This window comes from Rhea pennata, chromosome Z, assembly GCF_028389875.1.
Source record: "Rhea pennata isolate bPtePen1 chromosome Z, bPtePen1.pri, whole genome shotgun sequence".
NCBI classification, from domain to species: domain Eukaryota; kingdom Metazoa; phylum Chordata; class Aves; order Rheiformes; family Rheidae; genus Rhea; species Rhea pennata.
In genome coordinates this window covers 23,161,933-23,180,301 of record NC_084702.1, presented here as the reverse complement: position 1 = coordinate 23,180,301, position 18,369 = coordinate 23,161,933, and the positions used below count along the sequence as shown (strand labels likewise).

The 18,369-nt window shown below is 41.8% G+C and overlaps 2 protein-coding genes across 4 annotated transcripts in view; one reads left to right on the top strand and one right to left on the bottom strand.

The window, feature by feature from the left end:
* The window catches only part of MTAP (methylthioadenosine phosphorylase), a 35,791-nt gene extending 30,403 nt beyond the window's left edge, over positions 1-5,388 (top strand). For all 3 annotated transcript variants that reach the window (XM_062599641.1, XM_062599642.1, XM_062599643.1), the window contains one exon: positions 4,404-5,388. In XM_062599641.1, coding sequence (XP_062455625.1) covers positions 4,404-4,442 — 39 coding nt within the window. In that variant the 3' untranslated portion in view covers positions 4,443-5,388. The remainder of the gene's footprint in view (positions 1-4,403) is intronic.
* A 9,051-nt stretch (positions 5,389-14,439) lies between these two features.
* On the bottom strand, positions 14,440-18,225 carry LOC134153507 (cyclin-dependent kinase 4 inhibitor B-like). Its single transcript, XM_062599753.1, has 2 exons — positions 18,091-18,225; positions 14,440-15,929 (listed from the first exon to the last, which is right to left on the bottom strand). Exons 1-2 carry the CDS (start codon positions 18,223-18,225, stop codon positions 15,633-15,635), a joined length of 432 nt encoding a protein of 143 aa, XP_062455737.1. The 3' UTR covers positions 14,440-15,632.
* Between the last annotated feature and the right edge of the window lie 144 nt (positions 18,226-18,369).

Genomic DNA, 18,369 nt, shown 5'->3' with positions numbered 1-18,369 from the left:
ACTGAAGCTTGAGTGTGTTAAGACAGATGAAAAGAAAACAGACATAAGTTGTATCACCAAATATCTGAAAATGTGTCCCTTGATTCCAAATTCAACTACCTAAAGTCTGTGCTGTAAAAATTGTTCGTCTTTGGATTGAGATCAGATTTTCAATGTTACTTCAAGTCTGGTTCTCTTGTCAGTGACTCCCATCTCCTCCAGTTTAGTTAACTGCCTAATATACCTAAATCCAAGAAGCATTACAGAAAGTTCACCACAATTCCTTTTAAGCATCCTGAAGCTTGAACAGCTCATGTTTGTGGGGGTCCAGTGCAAATCCTTGAAATGAATCTTTGCCTGACCCTTCTTTAGAAAACCAGTTTCTCCTTAGGAAGCTTTCGATTACCTGTTAATCACTCTTCCTCATACAGTTGTCTGGAAAAGTAATTAGTTATTTTTAATCCCTACTGCCAACATCTGTGAGAGGCAAATGGCTTTTGCCCTTCCCCTTTTGCAGTCTTTGCAAGAACTTGGGGCATGAACAGATAAAGAGGACAACAGAATCAGTATTCCTTTTCTCCTCTAATCTCTGGAAAACATTTTTCAGAGGTCTGGGCCGTACTTTGTGTTTAAAACAGATGCCTAGCTATATAAAAAAGAAAAAAATCTTTCAGACTTAAATAATTTTTAAAGTGCACTGGATATTCCTTAGCTACTGTGGTCATGCAGGCATGCAGAGAACAAGTATATAACTCTGCTTAGGAGCTGAAAGATCTGCCTCCATAATTCTACCATGTGTGCCTCAGTAGCCAGTATCTTGTTGCTTTCCGTCATATGCTGCTTGTCTTCATTCTTTATAGAGATTGAGAGAGCTGCTGGCTGTAAAGAGCTGGCGCTGAATCTGTAAGGTTCCCATTCTTTTGTTAATGCTAACCCTTCCTTCAGTTCCTTGGCAGCTGTTTAACAGAACTGTTCAAGCGCTACCTCCAGCTCACTCTCTGAACTGCTTTTGACTGAAAGAGATGATAAAAGGAAGGGTCGCTCTATTCTAGTGCTGCTTCTTGTACTTTTTCTTTAAGTACATGTAGCTGCCTAGCATCAGTGAGGAATACAGAAGTAGTCTTACCTTGATGTTGTAACTCTTTACGTGGTTATGGTCTTGGCAGATAGTGGCTTGGTTTATGATAGTGTACTGAGAAAACAGTTGGCTCCAAAGGAACTAGAGTAGATGGGAACAGGAAATAGGGATTGGCAGTGGGATTTGAGAAGGAAACTGAAGTGTGGGATGTCAGGACAACATTCTGGAGAAGCTGCAGGAAAGTGTGAGGTTTTAGAGACTTCCTCTGATTTCATTTAGGAAGGGCTAGAAAAGCTAGAATTAATTTTTGATGAGACATTAAATAGCGGTAAAATAGATGAAGAATTGGACTGGGCCCTGTGTTTGTGAATAAGGAAGGAGGTAATTACACAGTACAGTGAAGACAGATATGGGGATGCTTGCTTACATGAATATAGTTGAACCATAATGAACTAGAAAATTTCTTCTCTCCATAGATGTAAAGAGCACTCCTGTATGTTTTACTCTGACCATTTTTAGAGATCAGCTGATGGGATGTTTTGAACTAACATTTTTCAGAGGCCCCTTTCCTAGTGCTCTCTTCTAAGAGAGCTGTGTGGTAGGGTGAGCAGGAACACGGACAAGGAGGAGCAAAATTGCAGTTTTTACACTGGGAGCAGTGATGAAGTAAAACCACTCCAAACTATGCCCAGGCTACGACTGGGCAGCTCAAATGGGCATCTGCCAGTGTATATTTTTAGTGTTTGGAGAAACATGTGAAACCTCTGAAAGGTCCGAACCTTTTATTTTTGACTTCCTTAGTTTGGCTATTGTGACTGGAGAAACTTGACCAGGCAGGAGAGAAGGTGCTACCAGACCTTTTTCACAGCAGGGTTTATCTGTCTTCTTGCTCAGAGTTGTGCACTGTACCCACATGCACACGGTGTCCTCTCTGAAGTTCACAGTCCTAGAAAGCTTCAGGATGTTGGAGCAAAAATGGTCAGGGATGTTTTTCTGTTTAGGCTGTCTGTCATCCATTCTGTTTCATGCATCTGTGATGTGCCAGTTTAAGTCTAGTTTGAATGTTACTATTTTTAACTGCCAGAGTGTCTTTAGGTTGGTATCTCGTGGTATTATGTAACCTCAATGCTTCAGGAAAAAAACCTTTCTCCAGGCTCAGGTTGCATGAGCTTTAAAAGAAAGATTTGTAGCAATCCGTTATGAAGGTATAGCATCTTCCCACAGCCTGCTCATTTGAGGCATGGCCAAGCTATAATGTTTTACAGAACAGGTTATGATGAAGTTGTACTTGTGACACTGGTCAGGAAACACAGATGGTAACCTACTGATCACAGGCAATCCAAGTAATTTCTGGGTGGTGTCAGGGAAACTTCTTGATAGGATGGACCAACCATGGGTGATGCATGGCTTGACCTGCTGTTCCTTGGCAAGGAAGAATTGTTTAGGAAGTCTGTAATCATTGGTGGTCCTGATTGTAGTGGTCATGAAGTAATGACATTCAAGATCCTGCAGGGAGTGAAGAAATCAAATAGCAGGACCCTGGACTTCAGGTGAGCAGGCTTGGGATTCACCAGGTAGCATCTCATGGGAGTCAGCTCTGAAGGGCAAAGGAGTTAAGGAATGCTTACAGGTTTTCAAGGACAGCATCGTCCAAGTACAGGAGTGATCCATCTCAGGGAAAACAAGTAGATGTATCAGGAGATTGGCTTGGCTCTACAGGTAGTATAGCTCCTGTGCAAAGATTCAGCATGCAGGATGTGGAAGCAGAGATAAGCTCAAAGGAGGAATTCAGAAGCAAGTATTGGCATGCAGTAATGGTGTCAGGAAAACCAAAGTTCAGCTATACTTGACACTTGAAAGGAGCGTCAAGAGCAAGAACGACCTCAGCCACTACTGATCAAGACAAATGTGGACTCATTGCTGAATGCTGTTGATGAATTAGTAACAACAGGCACTTTCAAGATGGAACAACAGGCTCTTCTTTTATCTTCTTATGAAAAGCATTGGTGAGAAAGCAAAAGTGTTTTGTTGAAAATGATTTTAATTCATGAATAGTAACAGCTGAGAACTGAGCTCTGTACGTTTATTGCAGTGGGGTTCAGGAAAGAATCTGTACTAGAATGGTAAAGGAATTTCATGTTAGTACTGGTTTTCCTTACAGTGTTGGTGTAAGAAAATCAGCCTGTGATAAGGTGTCAGAGTTTCCATGAATGCCACTCAAGTTAACTTTTTGCCTCTCTGAGCAGCCCTCCTGGCACTGTCTGCCTTTTTTAAACTTATGTACTGGCCTTAGTGAAGTGATACTTGTCAGAGTTCTGGTACAAGGAATAATGCTATACTCTGAGGAGAGCACTTTTTGAGGTGAATGCTATGGTGTGGTTTAGACAGGGTAAGATATGCTTAGGTGTGTTTTAGCACTCTTCATCCTCTGCGTACATGCAATTTAGTATTTTTGGAAGGTAACAAATTGAAAGTTAACTTTTTCACATTTAACAGACTTGCCAGTGGAAAGTTAACATTTTCCAGTCTAACTTCACAGGATACCTACATTCACAATTTGTGCATGTGGAGCTCTGATTTTATACTCTTAAGTAATTTTCTTCCTTGAGATAATTTCAATGAAATCAGTGAACCTGCTTGTGTGATTAGAGTGAACTGGATCAGGTGAATAGGGTGGAGGGGGGAACTCCATCAAGGATTCAATTCAACTGGACTATATACCATGATCCTTGCAGGCTAAGGGCCTCCCAAGAAAGCAGAGATTGAGAATTTCTCAGGTCTTGCCCCTTAATGTGGCCTACTGTAATGTTACCTGTCACTGAATGTCCTGAGCATTTCATTCACTCCTGGTCAATGCACTTCAGAAAGAGATTTTTATTCTTTGACAGTTGTACTTTAAAATAGGCAAAAGAACATGTGAAAACCACTCTTTTGAGCAACTTTATTTTCAAAGATTTCTGGTCATGCTTGTGTAGAGCATTATGTCAATCTAGTCCATATAAGAAAATATGTCTTAAAAGATAAAAGCCAAGTGCACAATTTCTCATTTGTAGCCTGTAAGCCTAAAAATATTAATTGCAGTCTAGTATTTCTGTATATGATTGTTGATTTTCAGTAAGCTAGTACATAAGTATAAAAAAAGGTAAGTTATCGAACTATTGTAGGGTATGTGCTCCCTGCTATTATTTTGACTTCTATGGAGTTGGGGGGAGTTGGAGATAACTATTCTTGTGGAGTCAGGTTCACCTGTTTTTAATCTGTATGGAAGCTGTGTAGTCTGCCTTCACACTGAAAAGGCTCTGTATCGGAAGTGGGAGCATTCATCTAGTTTAATTCTGTATTTCAGACAACTGTGCAGTGTTCAGTCATCCAGCCAAAGCATTGACAGACAGGATGAACTCCGAAGTTGGGGTACTCAGAAAGAAGAGTGGACCACTCTGAAACTTCTAGAGGTTGTAATATCTTCAAGAAACATTATAAGCATGAAAGAATGCTTTTATGTGACTGATAATGATTAACCATGACTGATAATAATGCAAAAGAAATTTTTTGTAAGACAGTCTTTGTTATGCCTGATAATGAATAAGAAGGTTAAAGTTAGATTTTTGAATACATCTTTTAGAGTGGCTTTGCTGCATAACTGGATCAGACAGTGATCCATAGCAAGTTAGAATCTTGTTACTGGATGATTCATTAAGCTATCATATTTTATCAAAGATGTCTTTTAATTGATGGATAAAAGGAAAGGCTAGGTAATGCTCTGTTACAGTTTCATGAAGTATGAAGGAAGCAAATCCACAGATGCTTAGCTACTTTGCTATTTCTGCCTCTATTCTTTTCCTTCCAGAAGGAAGGTGGCTACTGTACACTTCAGAACGTAATGTAAAAATGAACAGGTAGTTCAGAAATAAAGTTGTAGTATTTTTATATGGTATCTGTATTTTTATTTCAATTATTTTTTCATTTTGATAAGCAGTATTTTTTTTATTTTTGTGCAAACAAAATTTGGTTAATAATTGCAGCAGTTCTTTCATAGTTGTTGTATAATGATGAATATTCTCATTAAAATTTTGTAGCTGATAGCTAAGTCAAATTTGTGCCTGAGGATCTGTATATGTTACTAAAGATAGTGCTGGTCCTTGATCACTGTGCTGGCCTTTTTCTCTAATATTGATCTGAAAAATTCTAGTTTAGTTTCTGTTTTAGCTGATGAATGTACTTGTTCACTTGGATTGTATACATTTCATTCATTAATATCGTTTGCCTTCAATAAAGTAACCTGCTGCTTCTTGCCTAGAAAATAAAACAAATGAAACTTATGCTTCTCCAAATTGTGTGGGAATGGATTTTTGATTTACTCCTGGTCTTTATTCAGTAAGTGATTTTTTTTGTGTCTGACAAGAACTTTTACTCTTCATGGAATCAGTTGGTATGGTGGTTTGTAAACACAGTTTGAGAAAGGGTGAAGGCTTCAAAATATGGTGCCACTCAGAACTTAAGATCATCTTTCATAGTTTCTTGACATACAGGGATTGCTGAAACAAAATGGGATCAGAATGCAGCCAAGCCAGGCAAAAAAAAAAAAAAAAAAAAAAGGCAGGTAGCTTAACTCTAGGAGGGTTTAGAGACCTCCTAGGAAAATACTGTGGCTGTCTTTGAGATACTTGGGAAAATAGTTTAGCCTGTTTTACCTATTGCCTGGTCTTTTTCTTTTTTTTTTCTTTTTTTAACAAATTTGAATTGTGGGAGCCAAACCTTGAAGCTTGAGAAGGAGGAGCTAAAAGTTTAGCATGCCTTTTGCTGTCTTTAATATCTAGCAAAACCAGATGGCTGGCCTTAAAAGTGCTCTTTGTTGGTGTGTTATTTTTATCTCCTACACTGTTTTATGGAAATAGAGTGAATAGCTACAAAGTTCATAGTCAAGTGTTCTCAGAAGAACCTGTTTCTGGGTTTTCATTTTTGATCTCTATTGACTTTTTACATTTTTAGTGACATAGGGACAATTAATAAGTCATGTTTATATATGTGTATAATACTGAGTACTTGCACTAGCACAAGAAAGTACAGCACAGAGCATGTCCATAGTTAAGGTTACCATTCTTTTCAAAATTCCACATCTTCATGTGCAGGGGTAGATGATACCTATTTTGCCCTGAACACATAGGCTTCATATCTGATGTACTGAAGCATTAGATGTAATGGGGGTCTCATGTGAAGTTAAGATAGAGAAGTCAGTAACACAGTGGTTGTGGTATGTTTTTACAAACTTCAGTGTGGATTTTATACTACTTGAAATGTGTGGAGACTTGTTTATCCAAGAGACTATAGGATGAAGATGGTAGCTGACAAAAGAAATATAAGTTCATTGTGTTTAATTACTTAAAGATAGGCAAGATAATTGATTCTAACCATCTTTCTCAGTAGTCCTAAGAAAAACATTACATTTGTTGTAGGAAATACAGCATGTATGGTAAGGAACAAGAAGATACTTGATTTTAGTGGTGCTTTAAATCTGTAAGCGGTCAGACACAGAAGAGTTGAGGCATTTGGTAGACTCGGAATGCCTCTGATTTGACAAGAACGAGATAATGACACACAGAAGACTTCGTTCATGGAAATTACTTCTCTTCCACTGTGACTGTGTTGCCATACTGTTGCTATTTTTACCAACCATTATTCAGTCCATCTACTATGATAGATTTGGAAAACTTTCTTCTGGTGGATAGTATTTATACTGCTCCTATATCATAACACCAAAATCAAGAGCGTTATCAAATCCTAACTATATTAGCCTGTTAAATGGCTTACCTGGACATACGGTGCTAAATTTTTGCTGTTACCTAGTTTTCAAAAATGAACTCCAAAATTAATATATATTAGGGGTGATTGTTGTCATTACTCCCCTTACAGAAATTTTATGCCTTCCTCTATTAAACCATTATATGCTTAATGACTGCAATTTAACATCCAAATGTCTCCTGCCAGATATTATCCATTTTGAAAGATGAAAAGATGTCAGCAAGACCTTTCAGCACCTGATAGATTTCTTTTTGAGTGTTTCCCTAATCACTGGATTTTAAAGCCTCATCTAAACAATAAAGACTTCAATACAACTGCCAAAAATTGTGAGAACTGAAGCGGCTGAAGCAGTTGCTCTGTGAGTGGATTGCATGTCTCATGGGAGATGGTTCAGACCTATGAAGAGCCTAGTGAAGTGTTAGCTCATGAAGCTTACAATCTTGCTTTTTGTTCTCCAGTGGAATTGTCCTAAACTAACTCATTGATTCATATGGCCTGAGCACTTTCAAGGCTTTGGGGGAAAGGAGATCACTCCTAGAGTAAGAAGGAGCTGCTAAGTAACAGTTCTGCTGGGGAAAGAGAAATACAGCTGTGAAGCAGTGTGCACATTAAAAATTAATACTGAAAAGCTTATTCTCTTCCCTATATATGTGGAGAGGAGACTGGAGGGGATTAAGTGACTGCATGGAACACAGTTCTATAAAACAAAAGATACGGCAATATTAGCTCAGAATGGGAAACATAAAATTAGGATCCAGATGATTCCTTGTAAAATTTGCCATTGGGCACCAAAGCTAAAACTGTAGATTGGAGCCAAATAAACCGTCCAGATCTATGTAGACCAGAGACGGAAGTGTCACTGAAGAGTAAGTCAATATGCAAATAAAAAATACAAGAGGAAGAAGTACACCCACTCACAGGAGCTCTCGTTGGATTGTTCCTCTAAGGGTGGTCTTTCAAAGTTCTGCTTAGTCTTGGCACATGCCATGACAGGGAGCAGATGATCTTCCGCTTTAACTGAAGAGGCTGCTAGGCCTGGACTCAATAGCATTCAGTCCCAGATATTCCTTGTCTAGGTTCCAAGCTAACACCTCATGCTTACTTCTATCTCAAATGTTTGCTTTCTCTAAATATGGAGGTGCTGTTGTGTCTTACCCTGCTTCTCATCAATTGTTCAGATGCTGCTTATCCCCACTGTCCTTGCTTTTAAAGCCATTTTCTTCGGAGAAGTCGTCTGTTCATATGGTTTACACTGAGCATCCCTCCAGTATGTGCTTATAGTGTGATGCATTGATGCAAATTTTGCATGTCTAGATAGAGTACAAGCTAGACCATGAGGCAGATTGTTAGATCTACCCTTTCCCCCCTTCTCTGTCTCCTTCTCTAAATCATTTTCTTGTGCTGCTTAGAACAGATCTGTCCTACTAACACAAGTTTGCCAACTCATACCTCATTGTCACTTAACATCTACCACTATCTAACACTCCTGCTAACACTGAATCACATCTCAACATGAGTACAGGTGGTATGTGACATCAGTAGAACTATCTTTAGTATTTATATTACTATTCAAAACAGATCTGAAAGCAGTTGAGGTTCTCAGAATTGTAACTGGTGCAAGAAAGTTTTCTGTTTACCAGAAACAGCTGAGTGCTTTGTCAATAGGAAGAGAAATTCATTCAGGAGGTGCCTCAGCACTTGGCAGAATCAGCCCTCCAAGACGGAAACTCTGGTTTAACTGTTCTAACGATTGCTTCCTCAACCCACTGCCACTGCAGTTCTGACTGAAGAGGACAGTGCAAGAAAACTGAAATTAACATTTAATAATTAATTTATGAAAGTATGCATTTTTTTTTTATTCAGATAATATGAAATTCCTCAGCATCTTTGGGCTGAAGTGGCTCAGATTACTTGTGTTTTAAAAGCATATGTGGTTAGGCATACTTGGAAATACATTTTCCATTCTCCATCATAGAGCCAGCTGTGTGAATTTAGAAGGCTGACTCAATCATATGAAATCTGCCATGAGAGGTCAAGGGCTATTCTGAACTGCAGAGTAAGCAAGGCAGTTTTTAGACGATTTTTAAGCATGCCTGGGTTCATTAATGTTTCTGCATTAAGATTAAAGAGTGCAGAACTATTACAGAACCATAGCTCCTACAGTAGTTTCATTACATAAAGGCATTGATTTCCCCTTCTGCCTGTAAAGATCACCCTCTGGAGAAAGAGGGCAGTACCCTGTTATTCCCACCAAGGTGGCTGAGGATCACATTAATTCACTGTTACAACCTAGGTCATTTTCCAAAACCATACTGTCTTGGAACCATATCATGCCTAGCAACCATTCCAGAGGTGGAACAGCTTCCACCACATTAGCAAGTTAAAGCTTGTCATGAAAAGGTGCAGTGTGAAATCAGCACAGTGGGGCTACAATGGCCAAAGCTGCAGGAGGAAAGGACCTTCATCTTCGCAGCATCTGTGAAACATGCGGTCTGCCAGCTGCCTCCAGAATTGTACTCTAAAGAAAGTAAATCGGTTTTCAGTAGTCTTGAATTCATTATGGAAGTCTCTCTATTTCTATGGGAAAATGTTTAATGGATTCTTAAACCAAAAAAAAAAAAAAAAAAAAAAAAACCCTTTGCATTATCTGTTTTCTGCTAATTCTTATAAGTGAACAATAAGGTCACTTTTCATCTGCTAATTCCTAACATAGAGCTGGCCATTGTGGAACTCAATCTGTATTAGTTTGTGTCAGATAGAATAACACTAATTTGGTTAGTGTTATTAAACTAAAAAAAAACTAAACTAAAAAAAAGGAAAATACAGTAAGAAATTGTACAACTAGGTCAGTGTTTTCTGTTGTTTTTCATTTTTATGGTCTCATTTCCATTAAAGCAAAATGTAAGGAATGACATTATTGTTCTTCTGACTATTGCTGGTTGTATGTACAACTTTAGGCAGACACGAATGACTCTATGAATAGAAGGGCAGCGTAAGATGAATGCCTTTCAATCTCAATAATAGTACAAAAAAACCTAGACTGTTTTAAATTTACTTGGAATAAAACTCAGAAATTCAGAAAACACTACTTTTTTGATTAACATCACCTATTTTGTCAATGGCTATTCCAACTGAGATTTTATGGAAGATATTTTTGACTGACATTAAATAAGAAAATAACATCTATAAGTAATTTTTGTGAGCCAGTTTGTTTGACTAGTGTAGTTACATTTTCTTCTCATTGGATGCTTAGGTCTCTCGGTACTTCCAAATGTCCTTAGATTAATATTCCTCACAGAATCAGGTTTCTTGTGCAAATCATTTAATATTACTTATTTGACATTTGGTGAAACAGTTTGTACCAGCAAGCAGAACTGCAACAATGTTTACTGAAAATAACCACAGAAGAAGTGTGTATGCAAATCCAGTATATTCAGATACCATAATATTTTGTACACTTTTATGCAGCCTCAGAAAAGAAATGGACACTGGAAATCTGTAGTATATCTTGAGATGTGATGTATAAAACATTGCTCAAAGGAATAAAACCCAGAGGTTTCTACTTATACCTCAAGAGGAGGAAAAAACAAAGTTCAGTCACAAGCTTCCATTTCTAGGCTTAGTAACACAGACAGTCAAGGATCATGCCTGCAGTAAGTGAAATGTGTATTACAGGACACACAGAGCTCACCCAACACTGGTTCTCTACAGTGTCGTTCCCCTAGCAATGGTGGAAGGTGTTGGATCTAGGGAAATCTTTTATTTTAATCTTAAAACCTGCATTTCATTGATCTGTTAAAAGGTGAATTAAGGCTTTATAGGAAGCAGCTTTTGTAAGAACTTTTATCTATTCTGTAAGAAGGTTCTGAAATATCTTTTGTTTTCATATCACAACCAAACGTTTAAAATTATTCTTTCATTTTGGCCTGAAGATCAGCCAGTAAGTTTCTGTAAGAGAAAGGCAATTGTAGGAGCTGCTTTCCCTTTACAATGTATGTGAGGAGAAGTGTGGAAGCAGTTCTGTCCTTGAACTTGGACAGCATTGACTTTGGCACAAATTCTCTACCTTGTTGTGTCATTAGTGTTTTGATTTGACTTCTAAATCCCTCTCTGGTCTGATCTGACTCTGTATCTAAGTTATAAGCAGATATAAACAAACTATAAGACTTGCAAGGCAAGGAGTACCCTCTTGACTGATAATGTCTGCCAATATAGAGTCTGGTGTCTAATCCAATAGCCATAGGCAGAAGACATCTGCAAGAATTAGCTTTGTTTTAGAGGTCAACCCAAATCATCAGTGCCTGTAAGGAAAGCAAAGCAAATATCTGCAGGGGATACTGACATGACATGTTCCTACTTGCACAGAGTTAGTGGAGGAATTAGTAGCATCCAAAGCTAGAGCTGATTTTAAGGTTTATATCAGTGGCAGCGGTGAAAGGCTGGAGGTCAGAGGAAAGAGAAGGAGCTTCACTCAACAAAAACTCTGGGGGCATTTATCCCCTGCCTTTGATTTATGTGGGTATCCTTGTATTAGTTCTTTCCTCCCATCATAGTAGCACTTCATGCTTGCGTGTATCCAACCAAGCGTAGTGAGGAGGTAGAGATAAATGCACTTTGTGAACCCTCTCAGTCTTAGGCAAACTCTACTGTTTGTCTTCCCTTTCTCCAGAATCCTATTCCCTGATGTGGCACTCTCCCCCGCTGCTCTGGACATCCACATCTCTACCCCACATTTCCAGTTCTTGACTTGCTTCTGTTCTGTTAACAGTCAGTGCCTTATATAGTGAAAATTGCTCATCTTGAAAATGTTCACGCTTGAGAAATCAAACTCATATGTTTGATTTCTCTCCCCACCCTCCCAAATAGTGATGTCTCTGTTCAGTGAACACATGTAGGAGGCTGCTTCCTGAGATGAGTGACCACATTAATTACAGCATTAATTGCATAGTGCAATGCTAGGAAATACAGCATTTCTAATAGCATGGCCTCTATTGATTCTGTGGACTGGACTCTAAATGTTTTGTCCTGCTTAGTCCTTTGTGGAAACTCTGTTCCACATAGTTCCTAGTGGGAGCTGTAGGTCAAACAGGCTTCTCACAGCCCACACTCAATCCCGAGTATAGGCTACCAAAGCTTCTTGCTGCCTTGTGCTAAATCTGAAGGTAGATGTCTGAGCACCTTTTTGTGGTTCAAAGCCTGTGGTTCCAAGGTTTGGAAATTCTTTGGGACCATTCCTCATTTCAGTCTTTCCTGTGCTTTCTCCAGCAGTAAAAACATATAGTTAGTGTATGGTGCTTAGGTATATGGTAATAAAAAGACAGAAATATGGAGAAACTTGTCCTCTGTTCTCTTTTCCATGGAAGCGTTTTATGTTGATTTGTGTTTATATGTAGCTGAAAGAATTCCTATCTTTTTTATTTTCTTTCTCTCCTTTTTCTATTTTCCACAAACTGTTGAGGAAAAAAAGGGGGAAGGGGGAATTATTTCAGCATCAGATTAGGATCAGTTGAGATTTGTTAAATAAATAAATAAAAGCTTGAACTACTAGACAGCTCCTCTGTCATCTCTGCTGCTGGTGGTTGTAGCCCTACTGGAGCTTTTTTCAAGATACAAAGATTATTTCCAGATAAACTAAAATTTACAATAGAAAACACTTTTTTTCTTAAATGCCATTATCAAAATAGCTGAATGACCTTTAGCTATTTTTTATTAAAACAACAACAACAAGAAGAGCTTGAGACAGACAGCTACAAAGGAAAATATCTGGTCAAATGGCTTAGATGCTAGCACTCAGAAAATTGAAAATATGCTTTGTAGCACATAATACTACTGGTTTCCTTGTCTAAATCGTGATCATTTATCGCAGAAGAGAAAGCAACATAAAATTATTATTCAGATGCTATGAACTTACCTTTTATAGAGGTTTTATCGAGATAAAAGGGTGCAAATGTTGTTTCATATCTGTTTGACTGGATCTTTAAAGGGCTACTGCAAGGAAAGCATTTTCTATAAATACCTAAACAGTGCAAATTCTTGCTTTCCTTTCCTATTAGTGGTGGCAGCCGTAAAGAGCTTTGCTCAATTTGTTAAATATCTTTGACAAAGTCCATTCACTTATCTATTCCACCCTTCTCGAAAATGGCTGTGAGTAACTTGATCTCCAAATCTGCCTTTTGTTTCTGAATAATTTTGCAAATACGAGCTTTAACAGCTCCAAGATACACAGAAGAAGGTCCAGTTCTAAGTAATACTTTCAGTTCATCATATAAGGGGTTATTTGTGTCAAATTCCTTTTATTTAGCTCTCCCAGCTCTGGGGAAGGCGTGCCTAAGACGAAAATACCGATAAAACAGCAGCAGCGCTGAACGGTCCCTTCCGAAGCTGGTCTTTGAGGGCTAGAGGTGCTGTCCGCCTTTTTTATAAAGTCGGAGACGGCAGTGCCTGGCTTCGAGGGGGTTTGCAAGGCAGGAGCGCCCCGCAGCGCCCGAGCAGCATCCCCGGGGAGAAGCGTCTTGGAAAGAGGCTCAAAGGCGGGATTTTTCTTTTCTTTTCTTTTCTTTTTTCTTTCTTTCTCTTTCTTTCTTTTTTTTTTTTTTTTTTTTTTTTTTTTCTGTCAGGACAGTGGGATCCGGACCCAAAAGTGAGCGCGCGGGGCGGCCCCCGCGGGGCCCCGCGCGCCGCGCATCGCCGCCGGCGGTGCCGGTTTCCCCGGGAGCGGGCTCCGACCGCGGCCGCCCCCGCCGCCCCCCGGGAGCGGCCGCCGCTGCCCGCGAGGGCGCAGCCCGGCGAGAAGCGCCTCGCGAGTGGGGGGTCCCACGCGTGCCCGCCGCCTCTCCCCCCCCCTCCGCCCCCGTCGAGCCCACTCGCCGCGCCGCCAAACGCCCTCGCGGCGCCCCCGAAACCGCTAGGAAAGGGTTATCGCCCGTTTTTATGGGGTGACTGCTCTCTTCCTTGTTCTTTTTTCTTTTCTTTTCTGAGAAACGAGAGGCAGAAGGTCAAGCCGTTTGCTACAGCAGAAGCGAGTGTGTTTTCCAGCGCTTCCTCTGGTCTGTGCGCCAAGTGTGGTGCTGCTTTTTAAAAAAAAGGCACGAAAAAAATTCCCTTGCTGGCGGGAATCAGAATAGTAGGCTTCAGGAGCAGCACGTAGCGCGTGCAGCGCCTTGCTCTTGTGTGCTTACCCTAGGTTTTATAGCAGGAAAAAAAAAAACTTCAGCTTTTAAAAAGCTCATAAAATCATGCAAAGGCATGAGGTGGAGCTGAACTTTCCTGCTGCTCGGTTAAGCTTGTTTTAAATAAGGAAATTACCAAATTTCATAAATGTTATTAAATACAGTATGTGTCTGTATGCGTAATAATACACATTCAGTAGAAGCATGTTTTACATGCATGTTGTATATAAATATAGGTTGTATATGCAGTACCTTTATAGCTATCGAATATATTCGATATTCGATTTCTAATATCGAATATTTATGTATTTATATATTTTATACACGCACAAAGCCATACATGTTTTTATATATATGCACAAAACTTGTCAGAGACCATCAAAGCTGAAATAAACAACACCCTCTAGTCTTGAATAACGCTGTTTATGGTACTCTTTAATAGTTGAACACAAAGATGTTTATTTTAAGCCATCCTCTTTAATATTTCGCTGTTGAATAATAACAAGTATTTGATCTTACAGAAGTAGTACAGACTTTGGGAAGACCACGTAAATCGCACAGGGAAAACAGAGGCAATGAGTGTGACGAGAATCAGCTTTGTACCAAAATGCAGTCATTCCTTTTTGTTTCCCAGTGTCTGGTTTGGAGAGCCCAGAAACTGTGTTACAAGGAGTGATCTCATTGCTGAGATCCTTTGAATCAACCGGGTACCTCCAGGTATTAAAATAGCGCAAGGACGAAGAGATTTGCCAGTTGACCTCCCACTGGGAGACTGTTCCGTGAAAACGTCTATCTGAAATACTCGTAGCTGTTCCTAAACGCTAATTTTGGACAGCGTTAGACATTTGCAGACTTTCTAAGCTGGGAGATGTGGGGAAGAGAAAAGAAAGGAACATGAATCAAGTTTCTGGACAAGGTGGCCGGAGTGCTCGCTATCTCGGAGTGCTACACTAAGACTATACGAGGGGATCTTAGGGTAATACTGAAACGCAAAGCTTGCTAGGCTGGCGCGGTAATGAACAAAATCAGCACCGTCGCAAGACGATCTGATGGCGATCGAGACGGTGACTTGCGGGGCGGTGAGGAAGCCTGCATGCCGTCAGCAGCACTCTGGCGTCCCTAAGTGACACCAGCTGACCGAAGAATTGGGGCGGGGGGATGCCGAGATCTTCCTTTTCCCTCCCGAGCGCAAGCGAATCGCGCTGCTGTCCGCTGCCTGGCGGAGACCAGCCGGCGCGGAGCACCGAGGGCCGCTGCGCCCTGCAGGGGGGATTTTTTGGCTTATTTTATTTATTAGAAAATGCAACGGCTCTTGCCGCCCCGCGGAAGCCGTAGGCGGGAGCGTCCCCCGCACTCCCGGGACGGCCCACGGCAGCCGACGAGCTGGGGTCCGACGGCCGCGCTCGGGGACGGCCCGCGGGGCGGAGGGCGCGGCTTTGGGGGCCTCGGGCTAGCGAGGCAGAGGGCCGTCGGGGGTCGGCGCTCCGGGCAGGGCTCCCTCGGGACAGCAGAAGGGCTTGCGGGCAGCGTAGCCGTGCGAAGGCAAAGCGAGGGCCGGCTCGGCGGATAGCACCGGCTCGGCGGCGCCGCCCCGACGGCCGCGGCGCTCAGTCCCGCGACGGCGGCGGGGCGTCCGCCGGGGCGGCGGGGGGCGGCGGGTGCCGCAGGTAGCGGCCCACGGGGCCGTGCGGGCCCCCCGCCGCCACGTCGAGGGGGAGGCGGCCGCGGCCGTCGGGCAGGTCGAGGCGCGCCCCGGCGCGGTGCAGCGCCGCCAGCGTCTCCACGAAGCCGGCGCGGGCCGCGTCGTGCGCCGGGAAGCAGCCGGTGCGCGGGTCGGCGCGGTTCGGGTCGGCTCCGCGCTGCAGCAGCAGCTCGGCCACCCGCGGGCTGCCCAGCATCATGACCTGCGGGGAGAGAGGCCGTCAGGGCCCGCGCCTAGCCGCCGCCCCGCGCAGCCCCGGACACGCGTGGGACCTGGGGTTGGGGTCCCTCGGGCCTGGGGGCTGCCCCTCGCCCCCCTTTTTTGGTACAATGTTCCTGCTTCAGCGATTTATACCCATGAGCTGCATATATACACACCGCTGAACACAAGTATACGTTAATATATTCTATACACGAAATGCACATAATATTCATACAAATGAACATAATATTCGTGCATACTCTACATATTCCCTTCCACTCATCCTGTTCTATATTCTATGTACTATGCACGTCATACGTATATCCTATGTCACTTATTTCACCATAGCCCTGAGGAGCCTTGCTAAAACGCACTGACAGGGCTGACGTGTTATGTGTTTTATTAATATACATAAATTGATAAATTTATCATATTTTTCAATGCTAAATATTTATCGGCTGTGCGCAGCTCCACAGCACACCAAGTCTGGGCAGAGAAAGTCAGTTGCGTTAAATCTCAATCGCAGTGATTTAGCGTTCTTCATTGCTCTGGGTGAATTTCCTTCCTTTTGAGCTCTCTTCTGGGCTAAATTCTGCTGGAGCCGTTTTGCTCTGCCCCAGCAATAGTTAAAACCTTACTTCTTTTCAAAGGAGCAAGGAAAATTCCTTTCTTTGCATTACTCAGATGTATAATGCAGGAAGCTTCCTTGCAGAATGTTAATGATTTGCCACTCGGTAACTGTACTTAACAGAAGTAGAAATTACATCTCACTAAGCACAACTGACCAAATAAGTCACTTGTAGTGTACTTAACACAATCCACTAATAATTTTTCGGTAGAGATTTAATAATTGTAAGTTGAATAACTGTATCATAATATTACCGGGGGGGGGGGGAAGACTATATTTTTTCTTATTTTTTTAGCCCAGAAAAAGAAAATACTTTGGTTATGGTATAACCATACTTGATTTAATTTATAATGAAAGTGTAAAAATGATCATAAATAACATGAGTTTCTATTTCAATTAAGTTTTCCAGAAACATAAGCAGAGTCCACATGTTGGAGTGGCAGCCATTTTGCAAAGATCTAATAATGTCTCAGTCTAAAGAGGGGAAAAAAGAGAATATTTACAAAAATTTGAGACTTCTTTCATCTTGGACTTGAACCAGGAAAAAAAAAACTAAACGAATATCTTTCTTAGTGATTGTTCTCTGTTTCCGTCTGTAATGTATTTTACAAACAAAATCCCATTCCAAAATAAAGTACAGGGTCCAAAATGGCTGTTCAGCTTAGTCTGTGCACCATTAAATATATCAGTAAAGATGAAAGCTTGAGAAAACCTTTTTATGAAATAAACGAATGTGATTTAAATCATAACATAGTAATCTCTCAGTAAGAATCTTAAAAGATCTAGTTTAAAAATGCTGATTAATAAAATATCTTTTTTTTGCTCTGAAAATGCCTGGAAAACAATACCTATAAACTGGTATTAATACCAGTTTCTGTGTATTAGTATCTGTGAATACAAAGTATCCTAATAGACAGTACTACTGATAAATAATAAACAGAAATAATAATAGCAATAATAGTAATATACAATCATAGTATTTTCAAATAACACACTCTTCCAAATTAGAACTTCTATTTAGTGATAATTTCTAAATGATACCTTGTGCTGTTCTTTCAAATGGAAATATTACTATGAGATCCCACTTCGATTGTCTTTGGGAAATAGATCTGTTTAGAACTTTCTTTTTCTTTTCTTTCTATCTTTTCTTATCTTTTTTATTTTCTCTCTCTCTCTCTCTTTTTTTTTTTTTTTTTTTTTTTTTTTTTTTTTTTAAGAGAAAGCGTTCCAAACGCAGTCAACTCTTCAAATCTGTTGGGAAGCGAATTCTGCAGTCCCACTTCCCCTGTTGAATACCCCCCACCATAATTCGTTTGCTGCAGGCTACGCCCCTCCAAAGCCGATCTACTACTTGCACGAAGACGAGGGCTGAGAGAGACGCGCTGCTGGATCTTAATGCGCGATTTCGGTGACAATAATAATAAAAAAGACAAAGCAGCCCTCTTCCCCTCCCTCCCAGTCCCCCTCCCCCCCTGCTTCCCGGCCGGGTCCAGCGGCGGAGCGGGGCGCAGCCCCCGGCCGCGCTGCCCCGTACCTGCAGCGGGGTCCTCCCGAAGGAGTTGGTCCCGTTGGGATCCGCGCCCGCCTCCAGCAGCGCCCGCACCTCCTCGACGCGGCCGCGGGCCGCCGCGCTGGCCAGCCGGTCGCGGGGGTCGCCGCCGCCCTCCATCACCGCCGCCGCGGGCCGCTCTGCCCGGCCCGGCCCGGCCCGGCCCGGCCCGGCCCAGCCCCGCCGGCCCCCCCGCCCTCCGCCTCCCCCCGCCGCCCCCCGCCCCGACGGCCGCGGCGCAGGTGCTGCGGGGCCGCCGCGCCG